Source organism: Bos indicus, chromosome 8 (genome assembly GCF_029378745.1).
Source record: "Bos indicus isolate NIAB-ARS_2022 breed Sahiwal x Tharparkar chromosome 8, NIAB-ARS_B.indTharparkar_mat_pri_1.0, whole genome shotgun sequence".
Taxonomy (NCBI): domain Eukaryota; kingdom Metazoa; phylum Chordata; class Mammalia; order Artiodactyla; family Bovidae; genus Bos; species Bos indicus.
Window position 1 is genome coordinate 98,732,678 of NC_091767.1, and position 22,915 is coordinate 98,755,592.

General features: G+C 45.4%; 1 protein-coding gene across 11 annotated transcripts in view; it reads right to left on the bottom strand.

Moving 5' to 3' along the window:
• Window positions 1-22,915, bottom strand: part of EPB41L4B (erythrocyte membrane protein band 4.1 like 4B) — a 139,093-nt gene that overhangs the window by 88,654 nt on the left and 27,524 nt on the right. For 10 of the 11 annotated variants that reach the window (XM_070795238.1, XM_070795239.1, XM_070795243.1 and 7 more), the window contains exons 2-4: window positions 16,026-16,130; window positions 2,665-2,707; window positions 1,751-1,829 (exon numbers count right to left, since the gene is read on the bottom strand). In XM_070795238.1, coding sequence (XP_070651339.1) covers window positions 1,751-1,829; window positions 2,665-2,707; window positions 16,026-16,130 — 227 coding nt within the window. Of the gene's footprint in view, window positions 1-1,750; window positions 1,830-2,664; window positions 2,708-6,482; window positions 6,559-16,025; window positions 16,131-22,915 lie in introns of those variants that run through there. The other variant, XM_070795245.1, reaches the window with a different exon arrangement.

Genomic DNA, 22,915 nt, shown 5'->3' on the forward strand with positions numbered 1-22,915 from the left:
ATCTCCTCCTGTCCCAGGAAGGCATTCCAGAACCTAGCTAGGAAGGTGAATGCATGTAGGAAATTTGCAAGATACTCGGAGGATGGAACATGGAAAGCTGCATGGTCCAATGACGCCTCCTCAATGCCCGTGAGCCTCCAGGAGACAGACAGACAGACAGACAGACACACATACACACACACACACACACCTCACACAATCCAACAGGTAGGGTGGAACCACTGCATCTGACCCTCAGCTAACCCTGCCAGCAGCTTTCAGGAAGGATGCAGCTGATTGTATCAAAGAGTTTGCAGCTGACTGCAGTGAGCGACTGCTGGAGGCTTTTTTTCTGCTGAGCTTAACCGCAGGCTCTGTCTTCAAAAAACCAAAAAACACATGTGTGCACACACACAGACACACACACACGCACACAGGAAACAGAAATCCCAGAACTGGTTAAGGAAAATGGGGAGGAAGGCAGCAAATAATACCAGAGGAGTTCACTGAAGTAAGAGATTAAGTAAGTGTCCTTTTTTACCAGGAGGATGTGGGCATCAGAACCGCTTACAGTGCTTTGTAAAAACCGAAGCTACCCACGCTCGGCTCCACACCTACAGAATGAGAATCTTACACGCAAGAGTAGTCCCCAGGAATGTGATTTGTTCAAAAGCTTCTTAGGTGTTTCTGATTCACAACCCCTGGTTAAGAATCACTGGCTTTGATGACAGCTAGAAGCAGCACACTTCATAAAGGACTCTGAAGAGCAGCCCTAGGACAATGTAATTTGTTTGAACTTTGAACACAATGCACACAGTCACTCTCTGTGGGATGGATATAGGATAATGTGGGTGACCCAGACATGTGGGTGGTGGTAAAGGTTCTAGTACATTCCAGAATGTTACTACTTCTGACAGGCACTCAACTACCATTAAACTGAGTACCCATATTAAGAAGGAAACAGTGCTGATGTGGCCAGAACTTCCAATTCCTATAGGAAATCTTAACTACAGAAGCCCATAGGCCCCTCCCATGGCAGGGCATGGTGATAAAGTCAGTCATTAAAGTGCTACTTAGGTGGTCACCTCCAAGCCAGGGGCCAGAGCCATGGACCACCCATCACCACTGCTGTGCATCACAGACGATGACAAGGGGAGTCTGGGGAATCAAAGGCAGCAGGAGACTGAGCCGAGAATATCACTGACAGCAAGGTGGCTGGAGGGCAAGTCCACACATAAAATGTGTTTTAAGTCTCTTTTGCTTCAACACTATCTCTGAAGTCTCATAGGCAGACATAGGCAGGTATACCAAGGAAGAAACTCAACGGGGTGGAAAGTCACCATGAAGGAGCACCAACAAATCTGATACTACAACAATCGGAATATTTGGCAGTGCTCCTTAAAGAAGTAAAACGGCAGTTTTGGATGGTGAAATGCTCTTCTAATATCTGCCTTCCCTTTTGGTATCTGAGACAAAAAATAAAGTGCCAGAGACCAACTAGCCAATTTACCCAAGGCCTGTCAAGACAGATATGAGATGAGAAGATACACTCTTAAATTCTGATTTACTAAGAAAAGGTTCAATCAGGCAAAGTTTTCAACAGAATGCAGAGATAAGCACAGGCAAAGTGTTCGTAACTTTTGCTCAGAACAGAAAGACAGCAGATGGAAGAGGTGGCAAGCCCACAGTCTAGAAGGCCTGCTGATTATACCAAGGCAAGTGCTATGGGGTGTGAGTGGGTGGAAGGACCTTGCTTCGCATCTTGTCCTACCTTGTAAACTCTTCACGAAGGTTGTTCGGTTCTGAAGAATAATATTTAACTCGAAAGTGCAAAGCATAAGCAGGTCCAACTAAGCATTTGGAGATGGAAGGTTGAAGATGTTTTCCCCCAAGGTTTGAAGATCACAGAATGGACAAAAAGGAAAAACATGTTAAATCTATTAACATATCCACCACACCACTGGAAATTAACAACAGAACACACAAAGCAATCCCAGTTTGGAAAACTAAAATGGACTTTGGTGTTGACAAAAACAGTGTGGTTAGTAATCTCATTCTGGAAGAAAATGCTACTCATCTAGTGACTCACTGAGAGCTAACACTTTACTTTCACCCCTGACTGCCAAGATACCCCAGTGACACTAACTTTTAACAAAATACTAAGTGGGCTATAGGAAAGTGACACATAAACAGCCGAGTGTTCTGTAATCTAAAAATAACCACAGTAAAAATACTTTAAAAGTATTAAATTTTTTAAAAATTACTCATACATAAACCACATTGAAGAAATGTGGTTACCACAACATAACATCAGAGAGCAGGACCAGATTGTCAAAGATCCCACCAGCTCTCCCATTCTCTGAATCTACTTCATAACCCCCGAGAAAATGAATGTCACAGGTATAAAGCCATGTTTCTGAACATCCTATTTCTCAGTCCTCGTTGGGGGAAGTGTCTAATTTCAAAAGAGGGCATAGTGTGTTTTTTAACATCTACTAAAAACTCCCATTCAAATTTTAAACTCTTAACATTTAGCCAGTCTTAGGAAATTAAAACATCCTTAGAACTGAATCCATTTGAAAATGCTCCCAAGTTCTAATGAAAATGTAATACTTCAAAACACTGGCAACGGAGTTCACTCTCTGAAAAGGCAGGAAGGTAGTAGACTGAATTCTGCTTACTTACTTTTCATCTGCTTTTTTATAGGTTTGGAATGATCCAGCCAGTGCTGAAAGAAAGAAAAAAAATGTTTTTCTTTTAGGAATAGTTTCATCAATAAGATTTTGCATCCCCTGGAGTTACCCTCCCCTATAAATCTTAGTAACTAAAACTAAAAAACACAGGTTTTTTGACTCGGTCCCCCTAAATTCTAAAATTAACAACCAAAATTCATGGCCCTTTAAATGACCCACACTGAAGATGGAAAGACAGGCAGGAATTTGCCTGAGATAATTCTGCTCTGGTCCATGAAGGTGTTTCAACTTCCTCTAAAACCAGGACTGGCCCTCCCTTGTGGCTCAGCTGGTAGAGAATCCGCCTGCAATGGGGGAGGCCTGGGTTCAATCCCTGGGTTGGGAAGATCCCCTGGAGAAGGGAAAGGCTACCCACTCCAGTATTCTGGCCTGGAGAATTCCATGGACAACCCAGTCCATGGGGTTGCAGAGTCAGACACGACTGAGCAACTTTCACTCACAAAACCAGGGATTGGACCAGATTATGAGCTCTTAAACTGGTTACCTGCAACCTGCTCGGTATAGTATAAAAATATCTGTGCTTCATGAAAAGGTGTCAACATCATTAATTATTAGAGAAATGCTAATCAAGACTACAATGAGGCATCACCTCACATGGGTCAGAATGGCCATCATCAAAAAGTCTACAAATAATATATGGTGGAGGGAATGTGGGGAAAGGGAATGCTCTTACACTGTTGCTGGGAATGCAAACTGGAGCAGCCACTGTGGAGAAGGGTATGGAGGTTTCTTCAAAAACTAAAACAGAACTACCATTTGACCCAGCAATTCTGCTCCTGGATAAACATCCAAAAACCCAAAAACACACATTCAAAAAGATGCGTGCACCCCAGCGTTCACAGACAACCCAAGAGCCCATCAACAGATGACTGGTTTAAGGTGTGATATGTATACACAATAGACTATTACTCATAAAAAAGAATGAAATATTGCCATTTGCAGCAACATGGATGGGCCTACAGATGATCATAATAAGTCAAAGAAAAGACAAATATCATATGCTATCATCACTTACATGTAACATCTAAAAAATAAAAAATGAATCTATATATAAAAAAATGGAAACAGACTCACAAAAAAAAAAAGGAAAAAAAAACTTATGGTTACCAAAAGGGAAAGGGGAGAGGGATAAATTAGGAGTTTGGGATTAAACTACAGATACAAACTACTGCAGATAAACTAGATAAGCAACAAGGATTTACTGTTTAGCACAGGGAAATATACTCAATGTCTCATAACAACCTATAATGGAAAATAACCTGATGAAAATTTATATATAACTGAATCACTTTGCCGTATACATGAAACTAACACAATATTATAAATTAACTATACTTCAGTTAAAAAAAGAAAAAATATCTGTGCTTATGGACATCAAATTCATTTTTCCTGGGAAGAGTTAGCTTTCCAAAGAGGTGCTGAAAATAACCTAAAACCCTTTACCTAATTCATCTATAAAGTCCCTTCAAGTCAGTGGAGCCATCATCAGCCTTTTTCTCCTGAGTTTTCTCATGATAGAACTAAGTCTCCACTAATCTAGTAACGACCATAGCCACGCTGCCAAAAGTCTCTGTTCATACACGGGTTTTTTGACTCGGTCCCCCTAAATTCTAAAATTAACAACCAAAATTCATGACCCTTTAAATGACTCACACTGAAGATGGAAAGACAGGAAGGAATTTGCCTGAGATAATTCTGCTCTGGTCCATGAAGGTGTTTGAACTTCCTCTAGCTTTCACCAGAAACACCACTTCAGTCTTATCCACCTGAGGAAATTACAAAACCACTTCCCTCATATAAAAGTTCCTCTGTAACATCCAACTTGTTGGCGCTACAGTCTTGAGGAGCCTTGGGAGCTTGACTTCCATGAAAAACATTTAAGAACATGACACTGTGAGCCCCTCCAGGCGAACATACGTCTCAGAGGGCAAGGACCACGCGCTTAATCATCTCTGAGTTTCCTGTGCCACACACAGAGCTGGCCACCCAGCAGGCCTTATTGGATTCTTGAGAAAGAAAGAAATGTTCAACATAATTTTTTTTAAATGGGGCAAAAAGGGACTTTCCTCTATGGAAACTCTGCACATGTGGAACACTGCTGTAAGGACAGCAGTTGGAACAACACAGCACAGAGCGGGTTTCTCAATAGCTGTTCAGAATCAGAGGTCACTCTGCTGACCGTCAATATACTTTCAGAAGCAATCTAAACCCTGGACATTCTAATAATGAAAATGGGAGGGACTGAGTGAGTACAGTGTACTCTACCCCTCACCAAAGAGCCCGTTACGAGACTCTGTGGGAGGAGAGGGATAAGGCAACACAAAAGCAAATAAGAGATGAATTATAACACAATAAGCTGTGAGCAGTGCAATGGGAGACATCGGCTTTGTCATCCTGCTTCCCAGCGAGGCAACTGAGTGATAAAAGCCCCAGATCCCCACAGCTGGATGCCTATCTCAAAGGCTTGTGCACAGGATGCTTCATCTCATTGTTAATAGCTCTGAATGAGAAATGACCTAAATGCCCATCAACAAAGACGGATTAAAAAATGACTCCTCCATGTAGTGAAATACTATTCAGCCTTTAAAACTGATTTAGGCCTGTATTTATTGATGTGGCAAGAGATCCACAGCACAATGTGAGATGGAAAAAAAAAAAAAGCAGGTTGGATCCCTTTATAGAAAATTATTATTTCCTAGCAACACATGTCCATAAAAATTTATAGAGGTTATTTCTGAATGTGGGACTGTGAATGACGTCTACTTATTTTCTTTTTCACTTTTCTGCATAGTTTCTTCCTTTTAAAGAGAATATTATTTTCACAGTGGAGGGTGTGGTGGGGTGGGCCTGCCAGGTTGTCAAATTTTATTACTTATTTACCACTTGCCTATCAGGTGGTTTTTGATGATCAGTTTGTCTCATTAGAGTGAAGTCTCATTGCTGCCCCTTAGCCAAGCTGAAGTCCTGGACCCTTAGCCCCTGGGAAGAGGACATACAAGGACTTATAAAGCAACATATTTACTTTCCTGCCAAAGTAAGTATCATGCTAATGGGTTGACTAAACCTGTTCTTTGCCTCACTTTCAAATGAATTTATCCATATCAGGCAAGGAACGTTCTCCCCACAACCAACCTCTAATCTTATTAGCCCCGGAGGCTCAGAGCTTAAAAGAGCTTGTCCCATTTCTTTCCTTTCTCAAGTCTCCTTATCATATTTGGAATAGAATAAATTTCAGCCCACTGTTCTTCTCCCTCTACTGTCAAACTCTAATCTTAATCCAGACCCCGCCTGTATCATTTCCGGAGCTGTGGTTTTAAACCCTGGCTGCACATTTCAGTCACAGATACCCAGGTTCCACCCAAGATCATTATACAGAATCCTAGATCATTAGTGTTTTCCAAAGGCTGCCAGTGTGCTCATTAAATATTTAATGCTGAAGTTTCCCTGCATCCTCTCCTACCCAAGAATATGTACTAATAATGACCCTGGGGATCCTGAAACATCCACGACCCCTTCTGAAGACTGCTGTCTGAGGTTTGTAAAATCTTCAGCAATTTCAGGGTTTACGAGCCAGATGGCTATGGCCCTGTGTTAACTGACAGGCATATCATGGCTGGATGCTCCCCCTGGACAGCAAATGCCCTTCCCTCTGACCACACTGCTAAAAAAGTTCCCCTCATCCTCATGCACTGGCCCCCATCCTTCCCAGCAAGTCACCAGCCACGGAGCCTTGCCCGGTGCAGGACCTACCAGGATGGAGGTCTAGGGCTCACAAAGCTGGGGAAAAAATCAGCAACAGCTCCATTTAAAAAGCTCCTTGACCCTGCGGTGTTCTGATCAGGTTTGCTCATCTGCATCAGAGGCAATAAGAAAGCCAGTCACAATCCTAAAACGAGATGATAAAACCTTTCTTGTGTCCTACCAGTTCACACTGACCCAACTTCCTTCTTAGCTGCAGGGGCTGACCGGACCCTGATCACTCGTATTTAATCCCACAAGACCACCCTGGGACTTAAAGACCCCGGATACTCAGGCCCAGTGTGGCATTTAGCAAATCATATCCTGTACTTGGCTTGAAGCCCAATTTAACAGCAGCAGGACCTATCTCAGATATTCACCTGCATCTGGCTAAATATAGCCAGGCTGCCTGTCAGCAGGGACCAAGACAAGTGGCTCCAGCCCTCTTATCGGACTGGTAAACCAGTCACCGGAAAGAGACAGGTGCGTTCCTGAGTTCAAAGGGCAAGATGTTTAACTCAGACACTCTAATGCGTATTAGGTAGTTTCTGATCTGAATTTCTTATCCAAGTCCATCTGGCAAAACCCTTTCCATAAATTGAGATGTGAGATGATCTGGCAAAGCCCATCTGCTCTGACTGTACATCAGTTCTAGAATTATGACATATATGAGACTGGCTGTAGGATTTAATTGTCTAAAACCTACACACAAGCACTTGAATCGCAGGAGAGGCTCGGGGCTTGACAAGGGTCTAAAAACTCTGCCAGAACAACCTCTGGGCCATCACATTTGAGTGATGGAACTCATAACTGGCTTTCTAGTACCTCTAGATTTTCTTGGCTCGTAAAAAGTGTCTAGTTTGCATTTAAATTAGAGCTGGAAGGAATATGAGATAATCATATCCAAAGGATATAAAGAGAAAGACGAGAACGAACACTTTTGGAGCTTATTGTGTGTGATATTGTGATTCATAATAAGAAATGTATATTTGGTCTTCGTTGGTTTCTGGCACAGAGCCCCTAAAAGCCTTGTAATTTCCTAAGTGGTAACAGCAATAAAAGTGTCTTAATATTCATAACAAACCCCTTCCAATGACACCTGAGTTTATGTGTTATGAGTTATGAGGTTCTTTGGGAAAGCACCTAGGGATGGGGCTGGTTGCTAGGGTAACCAAACACATGAGAGCAGGAACCTTCAGTCCCATCCCCCGATCTCCAGGAAGGGGAGAGGGGCTGGAGGTTGAATCAATTACCAATGGGCAATGATTTAATCAGTAGTGTCTGTGTGATGAAGCCTCTGGAAAAACTCAAAAAGACAAGGTTCAGAGGTCTTCAGGGTTGCTGAACATATGGAGATTTGGGAAGAGTGATATGTTCAGAGGGTCACAGACGCTCCACACCTTCCCACCCCCAGTACCTTGCTCTGTGCATCTGTTTCATCTGGCTATTCCTGAGCTACATCCTTTTATGATCAACTGGTAACCTAGTAAGTTAAATGCTCTTCTGAGTTCTGCATTGGCTCTGGCAAAATTGATCATACCCAAGGAGGGGGTCTGGGAACCTCCCACTCACCTACAGCCAGTAGATTAGAAGCACAGGTGACAAGCTGGACTTGGGATTAGTATCTGAAGTGTGTGTTTGGGGGTCGGAGGGGGCAGGGAGGTGGGGAGTCTTGAATGACTGAGTCCTTAACCTGTAGGATATCTGACACTATCTACCTGAAGCATTCATATATTGGTGGTGTTGGGGAAAACACGCATTATATTATGTAACATCCATTGCCTTCTCGGGCCTCAGAGTAGAGAAAGGTGGCTGTGGCGAGGGCAAGGGGTAGCCTGCATCACGGCACTAGTGAGGCAGGATTCTAACTCAGCAAGTGTCAGCATGATGCTCTGGGCCTCCACACACACCCGGGTCTGACGCTCCTTTTCTGCTCTCGCCTCATCCTCAGTCTCATCCAGAAGGAAGTCCTGTCGACCTGCTGTGCACACCAGCCACTCCAGGCTTCCTTGGGGGTTCGTTTAGCTCAACTGCAGAGAGTCCTTCCCTTCCCTTCCCAGGTGGCTCAGTGGTGAAGAATCCACTCGCAATGCAGGTTATGTAGGAGGCGTGAGTTTGACTCCTGATCAGGAGGATCCCCTGGAGAAGGAAATGGCAACCCATTCCAGTATCCTTGCCTGGAAAATCCCACGGACAGAGGAGCTTGGTGGGCTACAGTCCATGGGGTCGCAAAGAGTAGGACACGACTTAGTGACTACACAACAGCAACACAGAGACTTCCCTTGATCAACTGTGTCCCATTCAGTGCTGATACCTGCATGTCGGCAGGAAAACCCGCGCTCTGCCAACATTCAGAAGCAGGCTGCTGGGTGGCCTGGGGCATTTCTTGAGCTGTTTGACATGTCTTTGAGAAAGAGGCGGAAGGCCAGAATTCAAGTCCCAGCCCTGCCATTTGCCTGGGGTGTGGCTGTTCACTCACCCTTTAGCTTCCTTCTCAGTGCACTGAGCCATCCACTGACACTGGCTAAAGAATCAACTCCCTGTCTCTGGAAACTAATGAACCATTCATATGCAAGGAAGGGTTTGTCCGCAAACATGGTGACATTCCAGGCACCCATCGGAGTGAAGCCACAACAGTGCCTCTGCGTGTCTTTCCAGCAGCATGTCTGTGTGTCTACCTCCCTGGCAGCTGTGGGCCCCTAACTACCCATCTAACCCGAGTCCATGATGCAGAGACTGGAGAGAAAACCTCTCACAGGTCTTGAGACAAAGGCCAGAATCACCTTTTCTGGATTCCTTGCAGCCAAACGGATCACCATAAGATGCTCTCTTTTCATGCTGGGATGGGCTTGGGAAAGGACTCAGGATGGCTACCCCTCCCCAGTAGAACACCTGCCCCCGAGATGGGATGGAGGCTCCCGGTTGCTGGGGCAGTGGTGACCCCTGTCCCAAACCCCTGCCACTCCTCTGCCTGGCAAAGTCCTCTTGTCCTCTGTGGCTGTAGCCCTCCCCATGTTCACCCTCCCCCTCTGTAGTTTGATCACCTCGTCAGTGACACTCAGGCTCCAGGCTCACAGATGAGAGGACTGAGCCCATAGTATTCCAAGGGACCACTTGTCTATTTCCCAACCAGACTGTGGCAGGCAGGGACATTGTCCAGCCTACCCATGTGCCACAGAGCTGGCCACTGAGTAAGCTCCAAGCCACAGTACACTGAATGGCTACTGACTAAATGTTTTCTTGGTCTGTGTGTGTTGTGGGGGGGTGTCTGGGGCGTGGAGGGGTGTGACACTACCATGTGTCATGAAATCAGTACAACCCAGTGGGCTGGCCACTGTGATGACAGACCAAGTTCTGAATCTTGGCTCTATCCCCTACTTTAACCTTTGTGAGGTTCCGAGTAAGCTGTGGCTTCATCGTCTGTGAAATGGGTCTGCCTCACAGATCGATGATGAATAATTAAACATGAGCGCTATAAAGCCTTCGGTTTGATGCCAGTCTCAGGTCAGAGTGGGGACTCAGTAAACAGCACCTACCAGACCAGCCAGGGGAAAGCTGGGTGGGTGCAGGCCAGAGCCCGGGCTCTCAGAAGACAGCTTTGATTTGTAAAAATAGAGCCCGTGCCCCTGCTTTGAGCTGTGCCCAGCAAGAGCTACAGATGGATTCCTGGGTGGCTTTCCTGCTTTAACAGAAAAAGGAAACAGGAGGCCCCAGTCCCAACTGCTAAAAATAGGCGATGCCAATAGACTTTGACCTTGCTTCAGGGCTGGGCAGCGCACTATGGAAACCAGGCTTGGCTCTTTGCAGGGAGCTGGGGACGCAGAGAGTTGTGCCAAGAGCCCTGCCACTGCCAGCCCTCTGATATGAATATCAGGGGCTGGGTGGGGATGTCATTCTTGGCAGGAGCCTCTACCGTGGTGCAGTAAGCCACTGGCCAAGTGGACCGTCCCCTTCCTGGCCCCCATCTATTACACCTGCCACCAACTGCTTCATCCTAGACCCTAGGAAAAAAATCAGTGGCTCAGCAAACCTTTCCAAAAGGTCTCATCTAAATTGCTAAGGTCTCTCCTACAGGCAAGGCAGCCTTGAGATTCCAGCTAAGCTCAGTGCATCACCTCTGGGGGCCTGATGACTTATGAGCCTGCCCACCTGGAAGAAGAGACCCACAGCCATGACGGGTTACAAAGCCCTTTCTCCTCCCTTAACTCACAGAGTCCCTCAATTTCCCTGTGAAATGGATGTTACTGCATCCACCCCGGTGCTAGGAAAACTGGGGCTCCAGAGTACCGTGTACTGAAAAGAGTGCCTAAACCTGAAATTGTAAAAACCTGGGTTCGTGCATGAGCTGTGCGACTCACTCAGTGACTTGCCAAGGTCTAAGAGCTTTGGTTTCCCCACCCAGAAGATGGGAGAAATTGATCAATGGCTCCTAAGGTCCCTTCTGGGGCTAAAGACTAAAGTTCTAGGTTGTATGCCTCGTTACCATGAGTCGCCAAGTCAAGAGGAGAAGGTCCTAAGTCTTAGGATCTAGTTAGAAAGGTTTGCTCACATACACAAATAATGACCTTGAGGCCAAATGAGCGAACTGCCAGGGAGGGTGAAATAAACTCAGGTTTACACAGAGGAGGAAAAACACTTTGGGAGTTCAGGACATGCCGCATGAAGGGCTGTCATCAGAGCTGGTCTTGAAGGATGGCCAGAAGTTAAACGGGATGAAGTGAAGTGAAAAGTCGCTCAGTCATGTCCGATTCTTTGTGACTCCATGGACTGTAGCCCACCAGGCTCCTCCGTCTATGGGATTTTCCAGGCAAGAGTACTGGAGTGGGTTGCCATTTCCTTCTCCAGGAGATCTTCCCCACCCAGTGATCGAACCCAGGTCTCCCGCATTGTAGACAGATGCTTTACCGTCTGAGCCACCAGTTCCCTGGTCTCTTAAACGGGATGAGAAAGGGCATTCCAGGAGCTGCACCAGCATAAGCAAAGTGACTAAACAACAACAAAACCTCACCAGAGCCTAGCCTGCAATGAGCCCCAACTGGAAGGCAGGCTAATGAGAAGGGGGCTGGGAGCTCCCGCTGCTCCACATGGCTCGGATCCTCAGAGTCAGGCAGATAACGGCCCTGCACCTGCTCTTGCGGGGCAGAGAAGCACGCCATGCTCACAGAGCTGCAGGCTGGAAAGGCTCTAGCACCTTCAGAGTCTGAGCTCCTGCAGGTGTATGGCCTGGGAAGGATGCCTGGATCCCGCTGAGAACATCCCTCCTGCCACACGGGGCCTGGGCACCGGCAGGCGGGAAAGCCTGGCAGCCAAGTGAGCAGAGGCTCACAGCAAAGACTTTCATAATGGCGTTACCTCCGTGGTTTCTGGAGAACGCAAGTGGCTGGGGAGTGGTCGCCTGGGGTTAAGGACATGCCACCAGGGCAACAAGTACGTGCCTCTCAAGGCAGAAAGATGGGTGTCTTCTCCCTTCTGACTAGAGGAGACGTGAGGGACAGTACCTTGCCTCCCCTTTAGTCTCAGAATCACAGGACATTAAAACCAGAAGGGCTCTTGGAAGAACATGTCCCATAAACCCATTTTACAGATGAGGAGACTGAGGCCAAGGGAGAGAAGGTGGCTTATCTAAAGCCCATCAAACCAGGAGCAAGGTTCAGGCCTGAACTGAGTCCTGGGCCATAGACAATCTGAAGCCAAAAATACCATATACAAAAGGACAACAGGAAAAGCAGCTCTGGGAAGAGGAGGACTGATAAGTGTCAGATGCTGGGGACGGCAAGAACTCTAAATTCAGCACTGAGGAAGCAACTGGAAATGGAACTCTGATGCAGGTGTATAAATGCTGGAGAAACAGGCAAAGTCCCTTAAGAGAAAGCAGTAAAAAGAACGGACATAGAGAAAGAGACACTGAAGTGCAGGGAAGAAAACTCAAGGCATTCAGGCTAAATGACCTCGGTCTTCTCAGCCAGAGGTGAGGCCACCCGTGAGAACAGTCTCTGTAGGGACTGGACTAGAGGTCTATGGTGCAGACTCAGAAGGGGAACCCTGGGGCACTTCAGGGTCCAGTGGGCGCTCATGAGGCTCCAGGAACAGCTCGGGGCTTGGATTTCGCTGAACCTGTGATCTGTGCTTGGGCCAGAAGGCACGGCCCATGGCCTCTCCAACAATGCCTGGCAGTCCTAGAGAAGCAGCAGAGGAAGCAGATGGGCCTGCATGCGTGTTGAAGGGGGGTCAGGGGACAGTCACAGGGGCAGGAGAATCAAAGGGCAAATGGGGACACAAAAGACATGCCTGAGGCTTGACCGGGCGGGGAGGAAGACCAGGGCAGGAGGGGGTTGTTGAGGGCCAAGGCCACGCGCAGAGGAACTGGAAGGAGGCTAAGAAACAACAGAATCCTGGATCTTATTCTGGTTACAGGATAAGAAACAACAGAATCCTGGATCTTGGAGTGAATGGACAGTGACAGGACCCAAGGTGCATCTGGGTGAGGTTTGCTCAAACGAAACTTCAGTGAGAGGAAACCAGGTCTGGAATATTTAGAGGCGTCAACAACTTGAGTTCTGAGTTTGCCCCGGGAGGAGGAAAATGGGCACTTGAGGCCTTGAAGGATGGGAAGAGGGTGCTGAGGTCAGAGGGTGCAGCACTGGGTGGTCCAACCTCAAAGGAAGCAGAAGTACACAGTGGAGGGGACAAAGGATGGTGGGTTGCCCTTCCCTGAGCCATGGGGGCCAAAGGGAGAGTCTCCAGCTCACAGGAAGGAATCAGGAACATGATCTCAAGGAGGCAGCAGGATGCTCGTGGCAACAGTCAAGGGGGTAAGGCAGTGGGCTGCAGACAGACAGGAGGTCCTGAAGGTAGGGCGGAAGTTGGTGTAAAGGGGGCATCTAGTGGGTGCAGAGGGACACATCTGCCCAGCAGGCACTATAACCCAGGCGTACTTAAGCCCTGGCTCCACTGCATCACCGCAGACTGAGCACCACACCATCCATCTCAGGCAGACCCAATTTCCAGGCATCGACTCTGAGTACCTCCTTACAACCATCATGCATAAGCCCAGGAAGTATTTAAAAACTATCTTTCAGGTAGAAAGGCTTAGTTACACAGGAGGAGCTCCAGGTCTCAGTTCAAATATCTCCTACCAGAGAACTCACCCTTTCATACTCTGTCTAAAATAGCACTGCCCCTTACTCTGTCTCCTCACTCTGCTTTATTTTTCTTAACCCTTATTACCACCTGTCATATTATGCAGGTATTACATACATACACTGCATTATCCACTGCTTAGAACACGGCCTAGTGCACAACAAGCACTCAATAAATATTTTTAGATTGCTGAATAAATTCTCTTTAAAACCCAAAGCTAGATTCTGCTGGGAATGGAAACTCTGAAGTCTTTCTTGCTTTTTAAAAGAATAAAGCTGACAGTATGACATTCCTTGATTTCAAACTATACTGCAAAGCTACAGTAATCAAAACAGTCTAGTACAGACACATAGCTCAAAGGAACAGAGAGCCCAGAAATGAACTCACATTTATACGATCAATTAATGAACAACAAAGGGGGCAAGAATCTAAAATGCAGCAAAGACAGCCTCTTCAATAAATGGTGTTGGGAGATCTGTACAGCTACAGGTAGAAGAATCAAACAACTTCTATCTCATACTACACACAAAAATCAATTCAAAATGGATTAAAGATTTAAACATAAGACCTGAAATCATAAAACTTGCAGAAGAAAACATAGGCAGTATGCTCTTTGACAGTAATCTTAGTAGTATTTTTTAATATGTCTCCTTAGGCAAGGGAAACAAAAGCAAAAATAAATAAATGCAATTATACCAAACTAAAAAGCTTTTACACCATGAAGATAACTATCAGCAAAATAAAAACACCACCTACTGAATGGGAGAAGATCTTTGCAAGGGACATATCTGATAAGGGATTAATATCCAAAATACACGAAGATCTCCTACAACTCAACATCAAAAATATCCACACGATCCTATTTAGAAATGGGTAGAAGATCTGAATAGACATTTTTTCCAAAGAAGACACACAGATCTCCAACAGACAACATGAAAAAATGATCAACATCACTATCAGGAAAATGCAAGTCTAAACTACAGTGAGGTACCCATCACCTCACACCTGTCAGAACATCTATTATCAAAAACACAACGAAAAACAAGCATCGGCAAGGATACGGAGAACAGGGAACCCTTCTGCGCTGTTTATTGGTGGGAATGTAAACGGATGCAGCCACCATGGAAAAGAGTACGGAGAGTCCTCAAAAATTAAAAACAGAACTACTGTATGATCCAGCACTTCCACTCCTGGATATTTATCCAGAGAAAACAAAAACACTGATGAGAAAAGATATATGTACTCTTACGCTCATTGCACTGTTATAATAGCTAAGATATGGAAGGAACCCAAGTGCCCATCAATAGATGAATGGATCAAGAAGATGCAGTATCTATACATACACATCAGAATACTACTCAGCCATTGAAAATAATGACATCTTGCCATTTGTGACAACATGGATGGATCTAGAGGGCATTGTGCTAAGTGAAATAAATCAGACAGTAAAAGACAAATATGGTATGATTTATCACTTATGTGTGGAGTCTAAGAAACAAATGAACAAACATTACAAAATAGAAACAGAATTATAGTACAGAGGACAAACAGGTGGTTGCCAGGAGGGAAGGAGGGAGAAAAAAAATAGGTGAAGGTGATTAAGAAGTACAAACATCCAGTAGTTGCAAAATAAATGAGTCACAGGTCTGAAATGTACAGCAAGGAGAATATAGCCAGCAACTATATACTATTTTTGTATGGCAAGAGGTTGTAAATAGGCTTATTGTGGTGATCATTTACAGATGTACAGAAATACTGAATTACCATCTTGTGTAACAGGAACTAACATAGTATTGTTGGTCAGTTATAAAATAGATGAAGAAATAAAAATAAACGAAAGAGTGGTTCTGAGCTGTGTTGAGTTCACTTACTCGGGCACCTCCACTGCGGACAGTTCTGTCTCAGGCAAAGTGAGGGAAGTCTTTGCTGACCAAACACAACCTCCTGGAGCCTGCAAGATGGCTCTCGAGCAATGCCAAGACCTGCTCAGACCACTCGGCCCCGGAGCCCACTAAGCCTGGCTGCGGCTCAGCTGAGCCCACAGCACCTGCTCTCTACACCTGGCAAGAGTCCACGAGAAGAGGGTGGCACAGCATCTTCTGCTAGTTAAAAATACACACAGCATCCGCAGAAGAATTCTTATAATGAGATTACTTTCTACCTACTCTAGAGATGTGCCTACACTGCATCCTCATGCTTGGAAACGTCTCCCTAGCACGTCCCCACGTGCAGCAAGATACTGGACACCTCCAGGGTGGGGCGTCATGGAAGCATCACCTCACATGGGCGCCAGCACCTCCATCCCAGTGTTCTTTACCGCAACAGTAATGCAGTTTTACTCCTGTCTTTCTCTACCAATTTCTAGTAGCCTGTGATTAGCCAGTCCATCGTGTAAGGAATCAAAGGAATACTTACCGGAACCTGGGCAGAGTCGAGGAACTGGAGGCCAAAGTAATCTGTTTCCACCAGGTCTAAATGGTACACAATCTGATCAAACAAATCCTGGCCTTTGGCATGTTTCTGGAAGATAAGGGGTAGATGAAATTTTAGGAGGTGACAGTTGATAAGAAACAAGATTAAAAAAAAAAAACCAAAACCCAAACAACAAAATCACTTTCCTCTCTCTACCATACACATATGTGTCAGAGTACACAAATTTATTTAAATGCAATTATTTTTTTATTATAATACAAACTCATGATTAAATCTAAAGCATACATGATGACAAGAAAACCCCACCAAACTACTACTTTATAGGATGATTAGGGAACCAACACCTTATTATGATAAATGGTTAATAAATAGAAAAAAAAAAAAAAAAGTCAAGCATTGATCCTGCCCTTAGCTGCAGCACTAGGAACCCAAAGAGTTGCTGTTGTTTCATTGCTAAGACATACCCCACTCTTTTGCAACCCCACGGACTGCAGCCTGCCAGGCTCCCCTGTCCATGGGATTTCCCAGCCAAGAATACTGGAGTGGGCTGCCATTTACTTCTCCAGGGTTTTGCCCAACCCAGGAATCAAACCCTCATCTCCTGCACTGCAGGCAGATTCCTTACCACTGAGCCACCAGGAAAGACCAACCAAAGAGTAGATGACAGCATATACAAAAATTAACTAAAAATGAATCAAAGACCTAAATGTAAGAGTTAAAACTATAAAACTCAGAATAAAACATACACACAAATCTTCACGACCTTGGATTAGGCAAAAGTTTTTTAGCTAAGACACCAAAGGCACAAACAACAAAGGAAAAATCAAACTGGACATCACCAAAATGTAAAACTTTTATGCTTCGAAGAACACAAAGACATCAAGAAAGTGCCAAGACAGTCCAGAATGGGAGAAAAGTTTACAAATCATACTTCTGATAAGGGACTTCTCTAGAACACATAAAGAATTATTACAACTCAATAATAAAAAGACAAATACTCAATTTAAACACAGGTCAAGGATATATAGAGATGAGGGCTTCCCAGGCGGCACAGTGGTAAAGAAGCCGCCTGCAGTGCAGGAGATGGGGGTTCGACCCCTGGGTCAGGAAGATCCCCTGGAGAAGGAAATGGCAATCCACTCCAGTACTATTGCCTGGGGAATCCCATGGACAGAGGAGCCTGGTGGGCTACAAGGGGGTCTCAAAGAATCAGACCTGACTGAGTGACAGAGCACACACACATATATAGAGATAGAGAGATGGTTCACCTAAGAGAGATGAATAGCCAACAGGCATATCAAAAGATGCTCAACATCATTAGTCATCAGGGAAGTGCAAGTCACAACCACAATTAGACACTCCACACCCACTCGGAGGGCTACAACAAAAGAAGAGAGATCACCAATCTGGAGAAACTGGAACCCTCTTACACTGCTGATGGGAATGTCAAATCTTGTAGCTAATTTAGAAAGAAGCCTGGCAACTTCTTAAACAGTTAAACACAGAGTTACCATGTGACCCAGCAATTCCACTTTTAGGTAAATATCCAAGGAAAAATGAAAACATTATGCTCACACAGAAACTGGTACAAAAATGTTTACAGCAGCATTATCCATAATAGCCCCAAAGTGGAAGCAACCCGAATGTCTATCACTTGATGAATGGATAAACAAAATGTAGCATATCCATATAATGAAATACTATTTGGCCATAAAAAGGAATAAAGTTCTGATACATGCTACAACGTTGATGGACTCTGAAAACATTATACTAAGTGAAAGAACCTGGTTATAAGTTACAAGTGACCACATATTATTTGAGACGTCCAGAATAGTAAGTCTAGAGACAGAAATTAGATTGATAATTAGTAACTGCTTAGGACTGCCAGGTGTATGGGGTGACAGCAAAGATGAACGGGGTTTGAGGGGAGGCGGTTAATGAAGTGTTCTAAAATTGACCATGGCCATAGATGTGCAACTCTATGAATATACTGCTGCTGCTGCTGCTAAGTTGCTTCAGTCGTGTCCGACTCTGTGTGACCCTAGAGACGGCAGCCCACCAGGCTCCCCGGTCCCTGGGATTCTCCAGGCAAGAACACTGGAGTGGCTTGCCAGTTCCTTCTCCAATGCACGAAAGTGAAAAGTGAAAGTGAAGTCGCTCAGTTGTCCCGACTCTTAGCGACCCCATGGACTGCAGCCTACCAGGCTCCTCCATCCATGGGATTTTCCAGGCAAGAGTACTGGAGTGGGTTGCTATTGTCTTCTCCGATGAATATACTAAAACCCACTAAATTTGTATGTTTCAGATAGGTGAATGTATGGTATGTGAATCTCTATAAATAAACTACTAAAAATAGCAGAGAGGCAGAGTTTTTCTTTAGAGTAGTATTCCAGCAAATAAATGAAGAAAGAATAACAAAACTGTGATATCACAGTTTTGTAACTTCTAATGAATGGCAGGCTCTAAGTACTGGATGCCAGTGGCTACTAACATTGCAATAGGAGACAGATAACCAGGTGAAAAACATCCACCCACCCAAGGTATAATCTTGCTCCCCACACCTCTCTTTCCACAGGGAAAAAAGAAATCTACCTTGCAACTGGTTAAACTACTAGATCCAACTGCAGGAAATGCAGAGGAATGTTCTAAACTACAAAGAACCACAACTGGCAAGATCCAGCCTGTGGGAAATTCTAGAAACTCCTCAGGACGAATGACCCAGTTTCCTCAACAAACAGAATATAGGGAAGAGAAGAGATCAAGAGGACACGTACAAATTGAAAGAGATTTAAAAGACATTTGTAAACAGGCAAGCTTAACTTGCAGTATCCAGGAATGCACACTTGGGTGAGCAATCTTGGAAAGACAGTAAAGAAGTGATTACAATGAAGTCAGGGTAGGTGCTGCTCTTGGGGCTGGGCACAGGGCTGGGAGGAGGCAACACCTGTGAACTTCGGCTGGCTGGCAGGGCTCCAGCCTTTGATGCGGGTGATGGTACCAGGGTGTCTGTCTGCCTCCTAGTAGTTCATTAAAGTGTAGCTTTTTGTTTCCTTTGTACGGCTCTATTTGTGTTATATATATAAACAACAATAACAAAAAGTTAAAAAAAAAAACAAGAACTTCATCAATGAATTACAGTCTCCTTCCTTTCCAGAAATACTCCTCTGAAAGCAACAATTCAACACAAGATTCCAGAAGGCTCAACGTGCAGTGACATTCTCTGTAAACGAATCTAGTGGAGAAAGAAGGTAGGATTGGGGGCGGGCAAAAAGGAGAAACAATCAAAATTCCAATCACAGAACACGGCACTGAGGCCCACCAGCACATCAGAATATTATTCGGCTGTTACAAAAGAGAATTATGAGGATGAGACAGAACTATGGAAAATCCTTATGACAAACGTTCAATAAACAGAGCACAAGGGAACAGCAAACTGTGATTCCAGCTACATAAATCTGTGTATGTACTGCACATGGACTACTTGATAAAAACAGGAGAGTGGCAAAAATTACAACAGTTGCGTTAGCACGGAGACACGATAGGTGGCTTATTTCCCAAGTTTTCTTTAACACTGATCTTTTGGCAGGTGTCAGGCAACAAATACAATGTAAAAAAAAGTCACAATCCTGGCACTCTTCCTCCTTGCCCATAACAATCCATTCTCTGCAGGTATTTTTTCCAATTACTCTCCAGTGCTGCTGGCCCCATGCAACACCTATCAGCACGGTGCCAAGGCTTGATTAGTGGGTTTCCTAGTGGGAGAGAACTAGTCAGAGTAAAGCTTTAGCAGCAGGATGTGGCAGAAACAACTGGGCTGCGAGGAAGCAAGAGACCTCTTGTCCCGGATGCACCAACTGCAGCCTTAAAGCAATTCATAATCTTGCCAATCCACATGGCTGCCCTGGACTTCCCCCCATGGCTGCTAATCAGACCTGGCCACGGTCCCCTGGGTATACAGGGCCACCAAAGCTCAACTGACCCCAAATCCAACCTGCTCCCCTCTCTTTTGGTTCAGGGCTTACCATCCAGGTATGCAATTTTAACACTCTCGGGGTCTGAACTCAAAAAAGCACAGATCCGCAAATGTAAAATGAGGGGAGTTAGCCGAAGGCTTTGTCTAGATCATTCCAAATTTTATTTTTCTCATGTCTTTCTAAAATGACTCAATTTAGACGCAGCTCAAGGTGGTGGTTGGGAAAATAACCTTTCTAGGGGCAGTGGGTCCCTTCTGCCAATGTAAGATGGGCTCTCTTACTGGTAGACCCTTACTCAGCTGGACATGGAGGTGGCAGACAGCAGAGTCTGGTGTACCATTTTCACTCACCTATAAACACTTTCCCTCACTCACCTCCCAACCAAGTACACTCTTAGGTCTCTTCTGCTGGAAGAGGGAATTCCCAGTGGCCCTTACTGGGCCTAAAAAGAATCTGATGAAATTATAAGGGCTGGAACAAATAAAAAGGTCCTTGGAACAGAGGTGCCAGGGCTGAAGACAGGAGGATCAAGACCACAGTGCTTGAATCAACCATCTCTCACTCCTCCCAGCCCGCAGTGTGTCCACTCTTAAAACTGAGACGGTTCCAGATAATTCATCTGACCACCAGCCAGGACACCTTACTGAGAGCAGCCCCTAGAAGCCCACAAGTTGTCATCTTGGGCTTATTCGCCCAAACATATCCTTCTTCGGCAACATGTCCAACTCTGTTCTCCCCGCCCCCCTCAAAGGCAATAAGGGCCCCTCCATTGGGTTCCCACAAGCAGGCTCAGGCCTTTATTACAGGCACACTTAACACACTGCACCACGGCTACTCATGTTCCCATCTTACTCCTGCTTCAGACTCAGCACTCCCAAGGGCAGAGACCTGCTGAGTTCCCCTGGGTACCATCCCTTCTTCTCTCCATCCCCAAAGCACAGGCCTGGCTGGCACCCAGCAGGTACACCAAAAATGTCTGCTGGATGGATGGATGGATGGATAGGGGATGTGTAGGGTCTAGGGCCATGAAATGGATCTTCTGGAGGGGCCAAGCTAAAGCACACAAAAACAGACTGATATTTCCCAAGCAGCAGACCTAAAAATGAGAATACACTCATTAAAATCTTTTCAAATTAAGTTTTCCATGAACAAGCATCTGGGGAACTGTCCTGTACTTCCAAGGCCATTTACCTAAACACGATTTTGTGGCTATTACATTAAGTGCTGTCGAGTGAGGACACAAGGAGATCAGTTAATGTGACAAGACTAGAAGCTGATCCTGTTGCCTCATCATTAACTAAGTCGCCCTCTCTGTGATGAAGTCACTCACTCATTCAACAACTGTTTATCAACTGCTCATCAAATGCCAGTCACCCTTCCGGCAGTGGGGTACACTGGGGTCACATAGTCTGGGAGGAGCAGCTACAGGAAACTACAGAAGAACAGATTCTTCGTGGGGAATGAAGTCAGCGGAAAAAGCTTAAGACCCGAGCCCACAGGTCACAGTACCAAGTGGTACTCCATGCCTTCCCAAGCTCAGTGTAAAATATACTCAGTGTAAAATCTTTCAAAGTTCTAAGCACCATCTTGAAATCCAACTACAAGACACGTATGGAGAGTTGCCCCACACACAGCAGGATCTAGAGAGCTCTACCCTCGAGTTCTTGCACCACATCACCTAGTTTTTCGGCCTCCCATCTCAACACATCACTTTTCACAAGGACCAGCAACTAGTGGTTTGGAGATGGTATGGCTCTCTATAGCAGCTCCTTCTGATCTGACAGGAGCTAAAAATAACCATGCACATTAAAACCATGTGAAATAAGAATACCGGGTTGCCAGCTAAAGACAGGGCCAGGCAGGCAGCCAGCAGGGAAAGGTATGGACATTGTGATACCTTCGCTGGCCAGTCAGAGGTTCCAATTTAGTCTATCTGCTGGTTCCCAGCCAAGGTCCCGATAAGGAAGACTGCTGGACAGCTGATGTCTTAACTGTCCTGCAGATAAATGAACCAGCCTGACCCTCTCAGATAAGATGCAATGGGCAACATCTCACTGCAGCCTGACCCACGTGCAACGTAATAAGTCAACAGTGGTCCTGGAAGAACAACGAAGATAGAAGGCCAGCCATCCAAATCTCATTAGTCTCCAGAGCATTCAATGCTGTGCATCCCAGGTAGGTTTGAAAGGAGGAAATAAGCCGTGTGTGAGAGTGCCAGTCAAGCGTGCACATCCGAGGTGGTGGAAAGCATGCCATCTGGGCAGAGAAAGGACTTCAGGAGCCTTGAAGGCACACGAGGCTCTCTCCCTTCCATCCACCGGCTCCACATCCATCAGAGGCTAAGTCCCTCTGCACCCATCTTCGGAAGGCTCTCTCCCTCCTCTCCATTACGGCTCAGGCCACATCACCTCATCTGTGGGCCAAAGCAAGAGTCCCCCGAGTGGTCCCAGATTATCATTCCATTTATCAATTATTGATCTTAAGTTTTATAACATATGGAAACTTGATAAGCAGAAAGGGACAGAGGGTGGAGGTGGAGGAGAGGGTGGGAGGAGGGGTAGAGTCTTTCTTTAGCTCTAAGTATTAAGGTGCCCATCTGATGGTGGCCTCAAACCGGTTATAAATACACACAGTTGTACCACGGTGGAGCCATGCCCTGGGACTCTTAGAGGCCAAAATGTTGGGTTGGAAAACCAGCTCTATTTCTTTTCTAGCAATATGACTGTGACTTTAGGCAACCCCCCACGCCGAGTCTCAGCTTCTCCGTCTGAAAAACAGGTACTCTCCTCTACTCTGTCCACCCTGCTAAGTCACGGCATTAATAAAAAAGAAAGCAAACAAGCATCCACTGTCAACTGCAGTGTCCTATACACACAAAGGAATTATTATCACTTTCAT